Source organism: Sesamum indicum, linkage group LG10, assembly GCF_000512975.1.
Source record: "Sesamum indicum cultivar Zhongzhi No. 13 linkage group LG10, S_indicum_v1.0, whole genome shotgun sequence".
NCBI lineage: Eukaryota > Viridiplantae > Streptophyta > Magnoliopsida > Lamiales > Pedaliaceae > Sesamum > Sesamum indicum.
Genome location: NC_026154.1, coordinates 13,832,734 through 13,852,594, shown reverse-complemented (window position 1 = coordinate 13,852,594; position 19,861 = coordinate 13,832,734). Strand labels below are relative to the sequence as shown.

Sequence of the window (19,861 nt, the reverse complement as noted above, 5' to 3'; positions counted from 1 at the left end):
TCTCTTTTCAACCATGATCACTGGCATCAAGAGAAAGAAGAAACAAGTTCTTGAATTACCACATTGCTCACCGAATATGTCAATACACATTACACACCACTCTAATCAGAAAAATGCAGGCAGCAAATCTTGAAATGAAATTTACACAAACGTTTATGTCCAGCATAAAGCGACTCTACTTTGGTTCTAACTTTGAAGGAGTATAACCCCCACTGTAGGCGAACAGACTTTCATTAGTATAAGGATGTTCAAAACCTTTCTTTGCTTCTTCATAGCTTTCCGAAGCTGATGCAGATTCAGTATTAGGATTCAGACCAGCCAATTCCATGATGTTCTCTATCTCTTTAACCACCTCACTCATCATTGGCCTGTTTAAGCCCGATTCTTGAACGCACCTCAGAGCCAGATCAGCAAACTTTTCGACACTACCTGGTGCCATATTGGCGGCAACTATCGGGTCGAGAACTCCCTGAAGGTTGTACATTTCCTTGGTCTTATCCATTGCTACCTTCACTTCCCTAACAATGTATTTGCCTCTTTCTATAGGACTTTTTGCAGTCAAAAGTTCCAATAGCACTATTCCAAAGCTATACACGTCGCTCTTTTCAGTCAATTGCTGTGTCATGTAATATTCAGGATCCAAGTATCCCTGAGAAAAAAAAAGAAATAAAAAAAAACACTACTTAGCTTTAAAAATCATATAGTCAGAGATTCAGAAAATACTATAATAATCTTAGTTTTACATCTGCTTGCTAGTGCATTGCCCTCTTTGGAGAACCTTTGAGTAACTTGGAATGAAGTGCAGAAGACATTTCATTTCATCTAACTTTCTCATGTATTAATAAGTGCATGCATGCACAAGTTTATCTCAGATCTTCAGACGCAGCATTTCTAGATAACTATTAGATGCTTGCATGTTCCGAGCACAACCGATTTTTATTGTTCATGCTGTAATCAAGAATGATACATAAACAAAGAAATAGAAGATAGTATTTTTTGGTTGATTTTCGATGCAATTCTCTTTATAACCCTCATTTTAATCAGTTTTTGTTTTGGTGTTTGCATTAAGAATAGGATTCAACTCCAGAGAACAATGTTTGTATGTTCTTGTCATGTTATATTTCTACAGCCAAGGATCAAGAACTATCAAATCAGTCTCCGATCAAAAACTAAGACAATGTTTTATGCTCGAGGGATCAATTAAGAATCTACTGACCATTGTGCCTTTGACTTGAGTAGTAACATGACCGCTTTCTGTTTCACCCATAAGCTTAGAAAGACCAAAATCTGCTACTTTTGCATTCAGGCGTTCGTCCAGCAAAATATTGTTGGATTTGATATCCCTGTGTATGATGGGAGGATCTGCTAGATCATGCAGATATTGAACCCCTCTGGCTGCTCCCAGAGCTATTCGAAGTCTTCTCATCCAATCTAACCTGATCCCTGACCTCCCTGCAAAAGAAAAAGCATACTGTAACTTCTTTAAGGGGCAACGGCCATGCTAATGATAAACCATTTCGTATCCAGTTCAAATGTTTCTTCCATTAGGACCGGCAAATAAGAACATACTTCAGAATTTCTCATAGACATTAGTATCTATCTTACTCAAGCAAGATACTCCTGCCTCAGCATTGTGGGCAGTTTTGTCCCCACAAAGGTGCTAGAGCAGAGATTTATATGCTGTATAATATCACAAAGCCTAAAAGCTATCTAGCACACAGTCTTTACATAAAAAAAACGTGGAAAAGAAGGATGTAAGTACCAGTAAGACTGTCCTTTAAAGTGCCGTTTATCATATACTCGTAGACCAACATTTGTTCACCCTGATCAAAACAAAATCCTACTAGACTGACAAGATTCTTGTGATGAACCCTTGAGAGAAGCTCAATCTCATTTTTGAACTCTAGACCACCCTGTGATGATCCTTGCTGAGCTCTTTTAATGGCAACTAGTCGTCCATTGGGAAGAGTTCCTCTATATACCTGAAAGATGTAAGGAACATTGAAAATCATGTAGCTAAAGATCAACTGCAGACTGCTAGGATGGATGTTAACAGAATTCTGAGGCACAAAACAATTTAATATTTTCATAGATATAATTCATTTATTGATTAAATGATTTCAGAATGCTACACTGTCCAAAAGATAATAAGAAGTTTGACGAGTAATTAATCTAGAACGGGTTTAATTTGCAAAAAATCAACTTTAGGCTCAACATGTTCTAACACTCAACTCCCTTAAATCATGTCTGAAAACAAGAATCCAACTTAAAAATAACAGAACTCCAACAGACAAATATTTGAATTTGCATTGATCAGTGGATATTTTCCCTCACTGACGGTCCCACAGTATCAAGGTGTATCATTTTCAGAGTTTTAATAAACGGTAATTTTCAGTATGATCTTTTGCAAGGTAAAAAGTTTGAAGACCTCAAAGTTTGTCAAAGATGACACACTTGCCATGCAGGCATCATTTTGTAAAAATTTACTGGCCGTTTACTTTTTTGCCAGTGTCTCACAGGCATCCGGTTTCATAAACTGTAAGACAGCTGGTCTTCCTGAAATATTTAAGGCTCTATCACTGCCTTACTACCAGCATCAGCTGCATAAAGGATTCACCAAGAGATGTGTCAAGGATAAAGCATGATGAAACGCATAGACAATGGATAGATGGAATAACCATTATACCAGTGACAAAAGATAAAAGATCATCTTAGAAATTAAAAAAAAAAAAAAAAGGAAGAAAAAATACACCTTTCCGAAGCCACCGCTTCCAATACCATTCATTTCGGAGAAGTTATTTGTGCATTTCTTAAGTTCTTCAAATGAGAAACATCTGGATCCTTTTAACTGAGGAACTCCACCACTCCTGGTACTTGGGTCCCAGGATCCTACAGATATGAATATAGTCACATTGTCAAGATGAATAAGATTGAATGAAGCTAGCAAGATCCTATCCTAGCCATACCAAAAGGATCATTCTTTTTTACAGCTGTCTCAGCTCTTCTCTTCTGACGCAGAGCATAAACTCCTGCAAGAAGTAACAACAAAAAGAGGACAGATCCACCAACTGCTGATCCAATGATTATGCTGGTACTTGGTGACTTGTGTGACCCCCCAGTCACATCTATAGGATGACATGCAAAATCATATCAGAACATATATTTGTAGTCAGCAAGACATGGTAAAATTCTTTGTTACATTTTTACAAATTTTGATCATAGATCAAATTACCTGCAAAATATGGATAGTTGTTGCCATTGAAATAGAAGGGTCCAAATACATGTGGTGGCTTGAAAGTTTGATTGCTTAGGATAAACCCAATTCGAGAAATCCCAGTTCGGTTGAAATGATCCTGACCAGATGGAAAAACTTGTAGATCCAATACAAGGTAGCCAACTTCGTTTTTCGTTGGGTTACTCACGGTAACTGAATCCACAGGTTGACTATGAGACATGAAGGTAGCCATCAATTTCTCCTCAAGAGATGCAAAAATAGTGGAGTTTCCAAAGTTGGAGAAAGATGGAGACCGGAAAAACAGGTTTCCTGAGTACGGGTATGCACATTTGCAAGTTGAGCTTGCAGTTTTATCAGAATCACAGGGAAGAGGTGTGCAATTTTCTGGTGGTGTTGAGTATGAGGAATTAGTCTGCGGAGGCACAACACAGTAACTCTCTGTTCCTCCTTCATCACATATTGGGTTTCCCACGAGTCTGCAGGGAAATCAACTCACATAAGGAGATGTCAAAAGAAAAAGTGAGCTAATGAACAGCTTGACAGTAAAAATTCAACGATAAGAAGCTTCTCATGAGATAGCTTTAGGAGGGAAGGAATACTGACATAATTTGGGGACCATAACCACCTCGCTGAGCAAATGAGTCAACAAAATTGTTCTGTAAATCAATCAGCTGCAGTTGGTTGCTATAATTGGAGCCAATGTTCAATGTACCATTGATGCGATTGTTCTTTAGTGCACTGTCAGGAAAAGAAGGAAACAGGATTTCTCATGCTTCTCACTATTGTCTAAAGTTTTTCGGTTTCTTGCACTGTTGTTTAATGAAATACTGCATAACCAACAAGCTCACTTACACAGTTTGCAACTGAAAAAGACTAAACAAAGAAACTGGAAGTTGCCCTTCAACATGCGTATTTTCCAGTATCCTGAAATCCCAGTATTATCATATCAGGTTTGAGTTACATCAAACTTCTCTTCAGGTATACATATGCATACAAAGCACGAGGACAACAAACACAACTACAGAGAAACATACAACGAAGTCAAAGACGGCAAAGATGAAATCCATGGGGGAATACCCGTTACATCAAATGGATTGTTGCTCAAATCCCTGCAAAATTGCGGCCCAAGTTTGTAAGGTTAACCACTCTCTGACGAAGGTTACAGGTGTTTATATTTAAATTCAACAATCTTATCCTCCATGTTAGAAGATTGGATCACACTCGTATCAAAATGAAGATGTACCAGTTTCTGAATTTAGTAAATTCTGGGCTTACACATAATTTAGCAAATCCATGCCAGTTAGGTTGGGTAAAGGTCCAGTCAACTTATTACTTGCCAAGTACCTGAAATTTAATCAGATGAGCATTATGCTTGTACAAAATAAAACTCATTGCACTAGTCACAGACAAGAATACAAAAAGCTCATTTAATCCATCTGTGTACACTTACAGCTCTTGGACAGATGTAAGGTTGTTTAGATTTTCCGGAATAGATCCACTTAAAGAGTTCCTATCTAGCCGTCTGTTTCCACAAAAAGACACTTATTTCAAACCTGCCTCAGGAAATTACAAGTTCAAGAAATTCTCCGGTCCAGCAAATGGGATAATTGTTACTTACACAACTTCCAGAGTCTGCACAAGCCCCAATGAGGAAGGGATGTTTCCACTTAGCTGATTGCTTTCGAGCAGCCTACTCAAATAAAGATATTAGGACAAAACCAATGGTTACGTGGCATGTATGAGAATCAGCCCTTTTCTATACAAATGCACCAGCTTTTAACTTCTCTCATGGACGACTGTTCGAAACTTATATTCTACAAAATGTTGCTGAGTGTTAGATGCGTGGATATGTACGACTGGTCATGAAACGAGTATAACAAGCAAACGACATCTCCCTAAGCCTTTCTTCCAACATAATCCTCTCGTTAAATGCAAAACAGAGGGTGCAACATGAAGCTGACTTATATACTTCTAATGTCATATCCTAATGACGGAGCTAAGATAACATTATATTCTGAAACAGAAGCCAATATACTGGACATTCCCTCTTACTCGTTTTCTTTATTATGTCACTTACAGCCATTCTAGCCTGCTTTTTTGAAGTTCAAGATATGATTTCTTTTTCTTTTTTCAAATTCATCGTGTTTTGTTACATCATATTGGGAGGTACTTACAAATGTATAAGAGTCAACTTTGAGCTGAACAGCTGAGATGGTATTTCACCAGACAGCTGATTGTTTCCAAAATGGCTGCAGGGCATGGACATAGACATGATTCAAGTTAATAGCAGCATTGAGCATACAAAAATCATAAATGCAAGCTGATGAATGTAGGAAATAGACATACAAGTGCTTTGTGTGGACAAGCATATCAAGACCAGGTGTGCTTCCCTTGGAGACGGGGATGGTTCCACTAAGCTTATTATCAGCCAAATCCAGCCAATAAAGGTTTGATAAATTACCAATGGAAGGTGGTATCTCACCAACAAACTTGTTTGAATTAAGTGACCTTTACAGATAAAGAAAAACACGTTAGATATGTACTTCACGAAGAAGAAAACTTTACTGGAACAAAGTTCAATACATATTATTGTCATAACAGCAAAAACCTAGAAGGAATCAACTACCTATGCTATCTCTAGTTAGATTCCTTACAATATTAATTGTCTTTTCTTTCTTTGTTTCTTTTCTTTTGCTACTCCTAAAACATTATCGAAATATTGAGTTAATAACAGTTAATGTGGTCTGTTTATTTCAGTCTGATGAACCTATGCTGTTGAAAAAGAACATGAAACACTTACAGGTAAACCAACTGTTGTAGAGATCCTATTGAGGATGGTATTGGACCAGAAAATCCGCAACCAACTAGAATTCTGCAATGCATGTAATTGCTCTCCTTTAGAATGCTAGATATATTTATATAAGCTGGTGACTATAATGTCTTAAAAATTCCTTACAAGCTCGACAATTCCTGCAAATTTCCAATTGATGAAGGAAGTGGACCGGTCATCCCTTTGTTATATGATAGATCCCTATACAAAGAAGGCAATGATGAGAAAAGTCAGAAAGACACTCAAACCAATACATTGACATATTAAGAAGTAATATGTAACATAGAAACATTGCACTTGAGTTGGTAGAGCCACTTCTCTCTCTGAAATAGATATGCATACAATGGGATTGCAATCACAAACCAGATCAAATTAACAGGATTGCCATTACGACATGTTTTCTTCATTCATGCATAATAAATCTGTACTCAAGCACTAACAAAGTCTCAAGAATAGAAATAAAATGAAATACACAGTTCAGAGAATTGGCAGAATGCGTCATAGGCATTGATAGACAAAGTTTCTTGTATTATTAAAAGGATAAAAGATTCTTTTGTTACAAAGCAAACACATAATCTTTGCACTGTGCACTAACCATCAACAGAAAGAAATCTTAGATATTCAGTTTCAGTGTTACAAACAAAATGCCTAAGAAGTTGATCAATGAGGAGTAAGCACCTTATATTGCATAGTTAACTGATGATATTAACATAACATCTTGCATTGGAGTGTCAAAGATTTTAGTTTCTGCTGAGCAATTGTTTGACAAAATTTGAATGAACCCCTCAAAAACTTGACGTAAGTAAACAAATTCAGCTTTGTAGACAAGGGGAAAGAAAATAGAGTAGAAGCTTACAGAGTCTCCAATGCTGACAATCCCTTGATGTCTGATGATAGATGACCACTTAGATTGATACTGGCCAATGTGCTGAATTTAGATATTATTAGGTCAGACACAGAATTACATACAATAACCATATTCATTTATACAGTCAATAATAGTAATTATTTACATGGAAATAACACGAGTATCGCTGCAGCTAATTCCATCCCAATTATGTCCACAAGGATCATCTCCGTCCCAATTGGGTGGTACATTTTCCCATTCGTCTTTCAAAGACTTCAGAGCAACAACTGCATCACAGATGAATAACTTCTCCAGTTTACTTTATGGTGCAAATGAGGGAAAAATATATAGGAAGAGACAAAAGACTGATGAAATTTATCATTAGGACATAGCATAGGAAAACATTCCCACTTCAGAGCCAAAAAGAAACAATAGAATAGTCAAAAGGACTGTTTTGCCAAGACGCTTAAAGCATTACATCCTTGGAGAGTAATTGAACATACGGAACTGATTATGCAGTTCGTAAGGAAGTCCATAATGGACAATAGATGAGTTAAGTTGCATGTTTAGGAAGCCCCCTAAAAATGTCTTTTCATGTGATTTACTGTAGACTAGATCTGGAAAAATAATTGAAATAAGAGGATGATGCACATACTTAGATATTGTTTACAAATATACAAAAAAGAAGATCAAATTCTTTCAGAAATTAAGGGTCAGAGAAATTGCTTGATACAGTAATGAGAAACTATACCAGCAATATTAAGGTCATGAGTTGACATATAACCCAATTTACGTGCACAAGCTAATTAATCATTCCAGTGTACAACCACCTGTTATCTTTGCAACAGAAGATTTTACAAAAATATTAAAGAAAGTGATCAAAATGAAGGAAAAACAGACTGTATTTTCTGATAGTTTAGGAAGACTTAAGTGCTAATTTTCTAACTATTTGCCTAATTGTTATATTGGAGTCGAGTAATTTTCTTCTTGCAAAATACTAACAGAAGCGGAAGATTCTGTTCTTTTCAGTTATGTTCCCTGTTCACTTTCCCCAAGGTGTTTTAAAAGAGTAAAAGTACAAGAAATTGAGAAGAAGAAAAAAGAGAAGGATAAACTACAGACTTCTTAAGGGCATCAAATACAGTGCATCCACTTCTCATTGAAACTTAGAATTATTAAGCTTGAAAGACAATCTTGGTGCAGGAATAATCAAACTTACAATCATCTGTATATGTCCATGCGGCTATACCAAAAACTTGGACTAAAGCAACCAGCAGACATAGATGAATCCTCCAACACATCATTCCTCAAGACAAACAACCTTATAGATCCTCAAATCTTAAGAATCTCACCAAAATCTAGAACCAATCTAAACTCTAAAGCTCCTAGAAGCTGCAAATAGCTGCAGGAGAAGAAACCTCCAAGACTACACACATAGCTCACAACATTGACTCGCTGCCAACTATGCAGAGAGACTAAAGCAATAGTCCCTCTCCGCTGCCAACTCATCCTCCAATTTCTTACCTATCCCTATTTGATTTGCCAAAGATATTAGAAAATGCCTATCGATACATATCCTATTTGCTCACACCATAATACTAGATTGAATTTGACAGCCCTTGGATACAAAGTTTTCATTATATAAACCGTGTCAAGAATTCGACAAAAACAGGGGCCCCTGTAATTTTTCCTTCATCATCATGTGCACATAAGTCTTAAACTTACTTTCTTCACTTGCTCAACTAAGGGGTCAGCCAAATTTTGACAGTCTTGTAAGAAAATTTCAACCATCAAGAAAAACAAAGTGGGCTCTGCATTCATTACTCGTTCAAATATGACACACAACTATTACCAACTTGTTGATGATTAGTTGAAGCCCTTTAATTCCGAGATAAGATATTTTTTCAAGAAATCGACTTTTGTGGTCATTTTCAGAAGTGCATTCAAGTCAAGTTGACCCATAGGCGCATTACAAACTTAAATCACCCAAAAACCTTTTGGTTTGAATCAGAATGCACATGGTACAATTACAGTCAAGAGGAACAGTGTGTCATATTACTCTCTGTGTATGTGTGTTTGTGCGTGTTTCTTGATTTCATATGCAGATAAATATTCACCTAAAACCCAAAAGGGTTCTTGAATTTTCCAGCTGATGCTTCTTCTCTGCCCCCATTTATGGTGTTGGGCTGCTGCTGATGTTAGAATCTGTCCTGTTCCCATGCCCATGACACACATTCAGCCATATCTTTGATCCCCCTCACTGTGTGTGGTGTGTGTGACACATCTAAACTAAAATTAGTATAGTAATATTAATGTGTTACGTCAATCAACTTTACATATTTGATAGATCATAAAACTTGTTTGATTGTTTATTTCGATAATAGTAAAGTGAGTAATATATTTTGTTCCTTTGCAAAGTTTAATAATTTTCATTTTTTTTTTTTTTTGCATTTTTCTTTGTACCTTAGATTGGGATATAGACAATGACAGTGAGCCGCAGTTTGAAGTTAAGGTCCCATAGCTTTAAGGTTATGGATTCAAATTACATCAACGTGTGGAATATTATTCTATTTTAATATGAGGTATCATTCTACTTTAATAGCTATTGGTCATATATAGTTATATTATATTGATGATTCGTATATGATTATTATAATTGTCAGTTATTATTAAATATAAATATTTAATATTAATGATTGTAATCTATTTATTTAAAAAATAATACTTCTACGGCTTTTATTTAAAAAAAAAGAATTGGGATATAAAATGAAATATATGTTCTTTCAGAAAAGAGAAAAAAGTACTTAATATTTGTTAAAAAAACAAATGTTTTTTTTAGTCCTTCAATTATAATTAAAATGAATTTCAATCATTAACAATCAATATACATGAATTATAAAATTTAATATGTGTAATTGATCAATTACAATAGACCACAAACTATTATTAAATTATATTAATAATGGTGGAACTGAAATACATGATCTTTTAGTCATGGAGCCTCAGATATATTTAAGTAGAATTTTTTTTCTTTATTTTATATCAATAGAATTAATAAATTGTATGATCAATAGGTCAAATTTGCGTCTAGAATTAGTTAAATAATTATTCAATAGATTGTTAAAACTGAAAATTATACTCTTTTTTTTTTTTTGTTGATCTACTGACTGTACAAGAGTTTAAGGAATTTAGGTCCCTTATCACAAATAACAACAATCGGCAAAATGGGGGGGGGGAAGGGGAGTTAAATTAATTATTCAAGAACCTTTGATTATTAAATGAATATATCTAGAAATTGAAAATTTCTATATAACCATCCACATGGTCTTTTTTTTTTTTTTCTCTAGTGATTTTCATTAATCAAGAGCTCAAGAGTTCAAGGGATTTAGATCCCTTATCACAAAAATATTAATCGGGAAAATGGGGGGAGGGGGAGAGGGGAATAGGACCATTCCAATTGGCTCCATGTGCCCATTTAGACACGTCATATTATATTCACTTATTATATTTTTGGTCCCCATATTCACTTATTTACTTTTGGTCTTTGATGTTCACGTGCCACAATTTGGGTGCCTAATATTTACAAAAACTTATAGATTTGCTCCAAAATTTGATGGTCGAACTAAATTGGTAAGAATTTGTAAACATTAGGGATCAAAATTGTGGCCCATGAATATTAAAACCCAAAAGCAAATAAGTGCTATATGTAAGGACTAAGAACGTAATTTACCCATTCTTTTACAGTGAAAGAATAAAAAAAATTAGTTTTTATTTTATTCAATTTAAATATATAGAAAAAATAGATTTAAAGTAGTAATTTTGCTCCAATTAATATTATAGGACATAAATATTTTTATTTATTTTCAATGATACTTGTTTGGATTTAATTGAGATAATAAAATCTGATTGTGAAAACTTAAATTTTTGACACACAAACTATCCTTATAAGGGTAAAGATGTACATCCTCACATGCATTAGCACGTGTGAATACATGCATAAGGGTAGTTTGATTATAAAAGATTTATTTGACTAGTAAGTCAATTGGGATAAATATGAACTTTTACTCAATTTTGTTTTATTAATATCAATAAATCTGTAAATTTTAACCGTGCAGATGAATTTATATTTACTTCTAAAATGACGTCCACATTGATTTAATTTTATTCTCTTTTTTTTTTTGTAAATTTTGACAAATATATATTGCTAAACTTTGCATATTTTCTCAAAAAATAATTTTATTAAAGACTTTTCAATTTTTCATTTTACTTTCTTTTGAAATATTAATTAAAGGAAAAAAGTATCAACATATTAAAATACCAAATAATTTTGAATATTTCCAATTAATTATAATAAAATAAAATAAGAGTAGGTACAAAATTTAGAGGTTGGATCCCACACAGCCAAGGCAAGTAGTGGCGTAGGGGCAGGGATGATTGTGACATTTATTTTTTTTCGGTAATTGTGATTGCATAAATATATCGATTTGATCAATAGATTTATATTAAAATAAATTTAAATTAAATGAAATAGATGCTCGTTACAATAGATTTATATTATAATAAATTTACATTAAATGAGATAAATATTCATACAACTGGTGGGACTCAAATTTATTTGTAAGACCTCAATTTTAACCACTAAAGTAAGACAGTTATGATTGAGACATTTGTTAGACATATTCTCCCGCAATTTTGTCTTCACCAAAAAAAGGATAATTACACTTTCTCTTCCATGATGTTGGTGTAATTACATGTAAACCCTCTGTGATTTGAAAAATCATATCTAAGTACCCTTGAGATTTGCTTTCGTCTAACAAATAAGTCCTCCCATTAGTCAAAATTTACCATCCATATTTACTCCCGATTGATTTATTACTGATTTATTGCGGGCCAAATAAATATTTTTACGATCAAATTACATTCTACATCTTCACACGTTAATGCATGTGGAGAGGTATATTTTTATCGTTACAAGAATAGTTTAGTTAGAAAAAATTTGCTTAACCTGCAATAATTTAATAATAAATCAATCGATTGATAAATTTTAATTTTATCCAATTTTTTATTGTTTATATCAATAAATTCAGTGAATTTTAACGAACGGGGGACCTATTTATTAGACGAAAGCAAATCTTATGGATACTAAATGTAATTTTTCAAATCACATGGAGTTTACGTGTAATTACACCAAACTTCAAGATGGGGGAGTGTAATTAATAATTATCCAAAAGAAAGAAAAATATCTTGTCTTTTTTACAAGTATAATAATTATTATTATTATAAATAATTAGGGATAATTATATTTTCACTCCTTAACTTATGGTCTATTTACATAAATTATACAAAAGACAATGATAGTTTGTGTAAATAGACCTAAGGTAAGGAGTATAACTTTAATTTATTATACTTGTAAAAAAGACAAGATATTTCCTTCTTTTTGGATACTTATTAGTTACACTCTCCCATCTTGAAATTTGGTATAATTACACGTAAACTTTCTGTGGTTTGAAAAATTACATCTAGCACCCCTAAAGTTTGCTTCCATCTAATAAATAAGTCAATCCATTAGTCAAAATTCTTTAAATTTGCTGATATTAACAAAAAAATTGAATGAAAATTAATATTTATCATCAATTGGCTTATTACTGATTTATTGTAGGTCAAATAATTTTTTGGACTAAAACTACCCTTATAACAGTGAAATATACCTCTTCACATGCATTAACGCGTGAAGACGTATGAGGGTAATTTGATCATAAGAAGATTTATTTTTTTACCTCTAATAGGTCAATAGCAAGTTAACTGGGGGTAAATATAGATTTTTTTTTTATTTTTTTTGTTAACACAATAAATTCGGTGAATTTTGTCTGATGGAGGAACTTATTTGTTGAATGGAAGCAAACCTCAGGGGTGTTAGATGTAATTTTCTAAACCACAAAAAATCTACATGTAATTATACCAAATTTTAAAAGAGAAGAGTGTAATTATCCCTATAATATTTTACTTTCTGACTAGAACACACCAAACACATGAAGGGCGTGTTTGTGAAAAATTATTTTAGGCCTTTATGAACTTTTGGCTTAATTTAAGCTGAGTGAGGGTATTTTATTAATCTCTCTCTCTCACAACTTCCACGTCTACTTTTTAAATATTTTTTCATAACTTTTTTTTAATTTTTTTAATAATTTGTATTTATCAACTTAAAATAATAATTACTTTAAGATTAATTATTTATATATTATTTGAGTGTGTCACGTATACTAATTTTAGATTATGAAAACACCCTACAACTGTATCTCTCATCGTAAAGTGACAATTATGTGAATTTACAAATAAGTGATACATAGTATTTTTTGGACAAACGCCTCCTTATCATCCCTTTTTAAATTTATTTACTAGTCGTTTTGGCATGTCGTTCTTGCGTCCCGGTCGCATCGCGGTATCATAAACGATGTTTGTAAGTGAAAAAAGCCTCTTTTTTTTTTTTTTAACTAGTCCTTATGACACGGCGTTCCTACGCATATAAAATAAATAATTTTTTACGTTTTAAAATATATCATAAGTAAGAATAAAATATATAAACTAGTACATTATATTAATAAAGAGAAAGAAAGAAAAAAAGCAATAAGTTATCAATTAATGTAAATTTTGAAAAGTAAAATAAGTCAATTAGTTTATAAAGGGACATTTTTTTACTTCACAAAAAATTAGTGCGATAGTATCAGTAACTGTCGTTTGTGAGTATGAAATTTTTTTTTCTATTTATATTAGTATAAATATAGATATTAAAACAGTTAACAAACATTTTCAAACACTCTCGTTTTTTACATTTAAATCACATTTCACTTTTTCTACAATCAATCACTTCTCGAAAAGGACAAATTTTTGCAATTAAATTTCATCAAAATGTGCATTTGTGTTTTCATATGCTTGCTATTAAATAATTATGAATGCATTAATAATTTCTAAGCATGATCCAAGAATGACTGGCCTTTACTCCTGTCTTGGAACGTGGAGTCTGTCCCAATATTGTCTGTAAATCCAAATTTACGACACTTTACAGGTGTTCTAATATAAATGGTTGATGACTAACATTTTGTTATAATGCGAACAAAAATATTCGATTAGAATACAATCATGAGCGATTGAGAATCTAGGAGAGTTCTTGGAATCACGTACATCTTGTGTCTTGTAGTTGCTTACTTTTCATAATGTATGCACACGCTCACAATCTGTCAGGAAGGCGATTGCCAACGCGAATGTGCTGCTGATCTTCTCAAGCGCAGACACACTTGATCAACCTGATATCTTACAGAAGAAAATCAAATCATTCACTCAAGAAACAATCGCATAAGCTCCGTTGTTAACCATGATCAACGCCATAGAGCAGGAGGCGAAACACGTTTTAGGAACTACCGTGCTGCTTGTCTAACGTGTAAACGCACGACATGCAGGCTGCAAATCTTGAAACGAAATCTATATATACGTTGGTCGGTTTCCAGCATAGTGTGACTCTAGTTGAATTCTTACCTTTCAAGGAGGAGAAGCTCCACTGTGGCTAGAGAGACTTTCACTAGTGTAAGGATGGCTGCTGGCTTTCCTTGCGTCAAAGCTTTGCGATGACGCTGTGGATTCAGCATTAGGATTCAGACCAGCCAATTCCATGATATTCTCTATCTCTTTAAGCACTTCACCCATTGTTGGCCTGTTAAAGCCCGGTTCTTGGATGCACTTGAGAGCCAGATCAGTGACCTTCTCGACGCTCCCTGGAACGGTATTGGAAGCAACTATAGGGTCGAGAATCCCCTCAAGGTTATACATATCCTTGGTCTTATCCATTGCTTGTTTCACTTCATTAACAATATATTTCCCCTTCTCTATCGGTCTTCGTGCAGTTAAAAGCTCCAATAGTACTACTCCAAAGCTATATACGTCGCTCTTTTGAGTCAACTGCTGCGTCATGTAATATTCAGGATCGAAGTATCCCTGGTTTGGGGAGAAAGAATAAGAAGGGTGAAATGTAAAAAAATCTAAAAATACTGTAATCAAGTCATGGATCTTCGACGTTTGAGGACATTCGTTTTCTGCTGAACTTGTAAACTTACAGAGCGTTTTGTGTTTTAGAGATCAATTCAGAATTTACTCACCGCTGTGCCTTTGACTTCGGTAGTAACATGACTTCTTTCTTGTTCACCCATAGGCTTAGAGAGACCAAAATCCGCTACTTTTGCATTCAGACGTTCGTCCAGCAAAATATTGCTCGTTTTGATATCCCTGTGTATGATGGGGGGATCTGCTAGTTCATGCAGATAATGAATCCCTCTGGCTGCTCCAAGAGCTATTCGAAGTCTTCTCATCCAATCTAACCTGATCCCCGTCCTCCCTGCAAAATAAAACGCAGATTATCACAATCCCCCAAAAGGTGCTAGAGCAGAGATTTTCATGCTGTGTAATATCGAAATCCCTGAAAGATATCTAGCACGATTACGGTCATTACATCAGAAAAGCGGAGGAGGAGGATATATGTACCTGTAAGACCATCCTTCAAACTGCCGTTTATGATATACTCATAGACCAACATTTGTTCACCCTGATCGAAACAAAAACCAAGTAGACTCACGAGGTTCTTGTGATGAACTCTTGAGAGAAGCTCAATCTCAGTTGCGAACTCTATACCACCCTGTGATGATCCATGCTGAGCTCTTTTAACGGCAACTAGTTGTCCACTGGGAAGAGTCCCTCTATATACCTGAGAAATGTAAGGAGCATTGAAATCAACTTCATGCTCAATATGCTCTCTGATAGCAGTACTCATAACTCACTAAAATCTTAAGTCGCAAAACCAGAAGCAAAATGTAGACTTACAAACTTCAAAAAACCAATATCGAATTTATGCATTTGTGTTGACCCCCTTGATGTTGTCCTTTTGACTATGATCTTTTGTAAACTTAGAAAGTCCGCAGGACTCAATTTGCAAAAGATGTTATTCTTCCCTCAAGGTTTGTAGAAGGGTAAATCACATGGATACCCCCGTCCTTTGAAAAATACAAATACACCCCCGTAAGGTTGTAGTTGTAATTACAAGTCTACTCTCTAAGGTAAATTACATAAACACCTCCTCAGGGGGTGTGATTGTAATTTTGTAGACGACGTGAGGTATTTGTGTAATTAGACCTAATCTTATGGGATGTCAATGTAACTTATTGTTTGTAAAATTGTCAAGATGTTTGATTTCCAAGTTTTTATGGGCATCAATTTGCTAAACTTCAAAGAAGCTGGTTACACTAAAAGGGCTTCTCATAGATGTGGCAAGCATAAAGCACCCATAGGAGGGCAATTGACAGATGGGATAACCATTAGAAATAATGAAGAAAAAACCACCTTTCCGTAGCCACCATGTCCAATTTCATTCATTCCAGAGAAGTTATCCGTGCATTTCTTGAGTTCATCAAATGAGAAACATATGGCTCCTTTCACGTGAGGAACTCTACCACCACTTCTACTTGGGTCCCAGGATGCTGCAAATATGAAAATGGTCAAGATTGTCAAGATGAATAAGATCGATAGAAGCTGGCAAACAGGTATCTCAGCCATACCAAAAGGATCACTCTTTTTTCCAGCTATTTCAGCTCTTTTCTTCTGGCGGAAAGCATAAATTCCTATAACGAGTGACAACAAAAGGAGGACTAATCCACCAACTAATGCTCCAACTAATGCTCCAATGTGTGCACTGCTAATTCCAGAGTTGCGTGACCCTGCAATCAAGCCAGAAATTTGGCGTCCGGGCAACACATGGTAAATTTCTTCTTTATGTTTTACAAATTCACATCATATCTTATATTACCTGTAAAGTATGTATAGTTGTTTGCATTGAAAGAATATGGCCCAAATCCATCTGGTGTAGTAAAAGTTTGTTTGCTTAGGATAAGTGCAAGTCCAGATATCCCAGTTCGGTTGAAATAATCTTGGCCAGATGGAAAAACTTGCAGATTCAGTTCAAGGTTGCCATCTTCTTTTCTCGTGGGGTTACTCAAAGAAACTGAATCCACAGGTTGACTCTCAGACCTAAATTTAGACAATAGTTTCTGCTGAAGAGAACCAAAAACACTTGTGTTTCCAAAGCTAGCGAAAGAAGGAGCGCTAAAAACCAGGGTGCCAGAGTAAGGATATGCACATCTGCAGGTGGGACTAGAAGTTTTGTCCAAATCACAGGGAAGGGGTGTGCAGCTTTTTGGTGGCGTTGAGTAATTTTGCTGCTGAGGAATGGTGCAGTATTTCTCTGTTCCTCCTTCATTACATATTGGGTTTCCCACAAGTCTGCAGACAAATCAAAGCACATGAGGTTAGTAAAAAAGAATGGAGTGGCGTAGAACAATAAGTAGGTTCTCATGTAGACGTGGAATGAGAAAAATCCATAGGAGTGAACTCACGTAATTTCAATACTATAACCAGCTCTTTGAGTAATCGCCTCGATGGAATTGTTCCGTAGATCAATCAGCTCCAGTTCGTCGCTATGGTCAGAGCCAATATTTAATGTACCATTTAGTTGATTGTTCTTCAATGATCTGAAAAGGTAAAAAGAAAAAGAAAACAAGATTTCTCATGATTGTTACTGTTAAGTCTGTCTGAGTTTTGGGTGCAATGCTGTTAAATGAAATACTAGCATAACCAAAAAGCTCTCTTACACAGTTTGCAAACAAGGAATGTCGAACAAGGAAACTGGAAGTTGCCCTTGAATGTGTGTATCATCCATTATCCTGAAATTGCAGTGTTATTATAGCAGGTTTGCAGGAACTTCTCCTTCAGGCACATAAAGCTGGTATAAGGACAAGAAACAACAAACACAATATAGAGAAACATACAGTGCAGCCAAAGACTGCAAAGATGAAAACCATGGGGGAAAATCCGTTGCATCAAATGAATTATTGCTCATGTCCCTGCAAAATTATAGCCCAAAATCATAAAGTTAATCACTATCTGAGGAAGAGTATGTTAATATTTAAATTCAACAGTTATTCCCTCTATGTAAGAAGATTTAAGCACACTCATTTTATTAAAATGAAGACTATCTAAATTCTGTAAATAGCAGGTGACTTACAGATGAGTGAGCGATGTCATGCCAGTTAGGTTGGGCAATGGTCCAGTCAAATAATTGTTTGCCAAGAAACTGAGATTTAATCAGATGGCTGCTTTCAGTCGTACAAACTTTGAAACACTGATATAATAATCACAGAAAGGAAAAGAAATAAGCTCATTGAAGTGTCACTTCTGTGTATACTTACAGTTCCTGGACGCGTAAGAGGTTGCTGAGATTTTCCGGAACAGATCCACTCAAAGAGTTCCTATCGAGCCGTCTGTTGTAACCCAAATGTATCTAGTTCAAACTTGCCTCAGGAAACTACACTTCAAGAAATTTCTGGAGCAGTAAATAGGAAATCCGTTACTTACACAACTTCCAGAGTCTGCACAAGCCCCAGTGAGGAAGGGATGCTTCCAGTTAGCCTATTGTTTTCGAGAAGCCTGCACAAAAGAAGATTATTCGCACAAAGGAAGTTTTCACATTGTATGTGTTTGAATCAGGACCAATGTTTAAATAAATCCTGATTTTCTGAGATGTACTTACAAATGTATAAGGGTCAATTTTGAGCTAAACAGCTGAGGCGGTATTTCACCAGACAGCTGGTTCTTTCCAAGATGGCTGCAGAATATCGACATGTTCAGAGTTTATAGTAGCGTTAAGCCTACCAAAATCATAAAAGCAAGCTGACGAAAATGTAAAAAGTGAATAGACATACAAGTGCCCGGCGCTGACAAGCATATCAAGACCAGGTGTGCTTCCCTTGGAGACAGGGATAGTTCCGCTGAGCTTATTATCAGTCAAATCCAGCAGATACAGTTTTGATAAATTGCCAATGGAAGGCGGTATCGGACCAACAAAGTTGTTCGAATTAAGAGACCTTTAGAGATAGGGAAAAAAGGAAAGCATTAGTATCAATAATCCATCAAGAAGAACATTGCACGTGAATGATGTTCAAAATATATTATTTTCATAAGAGTAAAATTGAAATCTTTAGCATTCAGAAACATCCTACAAGTCTGTGCATATGATTGACTAGCTTGCAAGTATCTAGCCTGTATATTGGATTACAAATTAAACTCTTGAAAAGAATGTAGTAAGATATGTTGAACCTTAAATTTATCATCTCAACCAAACCTACAGTACAGGAATATCGAAGAACGTGAAATGCTTACAGCAATTGCAACTCTGGTAAAGATCCTATTGAGTCTGGTATTCGACCAGACAACCCGCAACCAACAAGGATTCTGCAATGAATGTAATCGCGGTTCTCTTAAAATGACACAAGTATTTACATAAGCCAGTGAATATAAAATCATAAAATTTCCTTACAAGGTCGTCAACTTCTTCAAATTTCCAATCGATGTAGGAAGCGCTCCGTTCAAATTGTTATATGATAGATCACTATAAACGAAGCCAATAGTCAGAAAAGGTAGATAATGTCAGACGCCGACATCCATGGGGATATTGAGAAGTAACATGTAATATAGGAACATTAAAACTTAGTGATAGGGATGCATCTCCCTGGAAAATAGATGTACATAAAAGTAAAACTCCACATTGAAGCACTATAAAAAATCTGAAGTATCAATATTAACTAAGAAATACACAGTTCAGCATAAAACAAGATGATTTCTCAATATCTATATGTAAAGGTTTTTCTTGTTTTAACATAAATTTCACCACAAATCAATTACATAATGTGACCCTCCAACCCATTAGACAACGTTTTTCAGACCAAAAGCAAGATGCTAGAAACTCATGTTCAATGTTAGAAATAGATACCCATTTCTCAAGTAAACACCTTTATGTTACAAGTAGTAAATCACGACTTATAAAATATGCCTTGTCAACAGAGCATCAAAGCTCTTA

General features: G+C 34.9%; 2 protein-coding genes across 6 annotated transcripts in view; both read right to left on the bottom strand.

Annotated features, from left to right (window-relative positions):
- LOC105172488 (probable leucine-rich repeat receptor-like protein kinase At5g49770) lies at positions 27–9,176 on the bottom strand. 2 transcript variants are annotated; one of them, XM_011093936.2, is made up of 19 exons: positions 9,030–9,176; positions 7,079–7,199; positions 6,922–6,993; positions 6,192–6,266; positions 6,036–6,107; positions 5,582–5,743; positions 5,410–5,484; positions 4,854–4,925; positions 4,686–4,757; positions 4,511–4,579; positions 4,270–4,344; positions 4,088–4,159; positions 3,839–3,973; positions 3,233–3,711; positions 2,967–3,125; positions 2,753–2,889; positions 1,763–1,982; positions 1,217–1,452; positions 27–649 (listed from the first exon to the last, which is right to left on the bottom strand). In XM_011093936.2, the coding sequence occupies exons 1-19, from the start codon at positions 9,145–9,147 to the stop codon at positions 176–178; spliced, it is 2,895 nt and encodes a 964-aa protein (XP_011092238.1). In that variant the 5' UTR covers positions 9,148–9,176; the 3' UTR covers positions 27–175. The 2 variants fall into 2 exon arrangements, with proteins under 2 accessions (XP_011092238.1, XP_011092239.1); XM_011093937.2 differs by lacking the exon at positions 9,030–9,176 and adding an exon at positions 8,132–8,651.
- The window catches only part of LOC105172487 (probable leucine-rich repeat receptor-like protein kinase At5g49770), a 7,996-nt gene continuing 1,988 nt past the window's right edge, over positions 13,854–19,861 (bottom strand). For 2 of the 4 annotated variants that reach the window (XM_011093935.2, XM_020697099.1), the window contains 16 exons: positions 19,322–19,393; positions 19,165–19,236; positions 18,708–18,869; positions 18,536–18,610; positions 18,361–18,432; positions 18,195–18,266; positions 18,011–18,079; positions 17,775–17,849; positions 17,598–17,669; positions 17,343–17,477; positions 16,757–17,229; positions 16,509–16,667; positions 16,294–16,430; positions 15,442–15,661; positions 15,060–15,295; positions 13,854–14,898 (listed from right to left, as the gene is read on the bottom strand). In XM_011093935.2, coding sequence (XP_011092237.1) covers positions 14,446–14,898; positions 15,060–15,295; positions 15,442–15,661; positions 16,294–16,430; positions 16,509–16,667; positions 16,757–17,229; positions 17,343–17,477; positions 17,598–17,669; positions 17,775–17,849; positions 18,011–18,079; positions 18,195–18,266; positions 18,361–18,432; positions 18,536–18,610; positions 18,708–18,869; positions 19,165–19,236; positions 19,322–19,393 — 2,554 coding nt within the window. In that variant the 3' untranslated portion in view covers positions 13,854–14,445. The remainder of the gene's footprint in view (positions 14,899–15,059; positions 15,296–15,441; positions 15,662–16,293; positions 16,431–16,508; positions 16,668–16,756; positions 17,230–17,342; positions 17,478–17,597; positions 17,670–17,774; positions 17,850–18,010; positions 18,080–18,194; positions 18,267–18,360; positions 18,433–18,535; positions 18,611–18,707; positions 18,870–19,164; positions 19,237–19,321; positions 19,394–19,861) is intronic. The other 2 variants (XM_020697100.1, XM_020697101.1) reach the window with 2 other exon arrangements.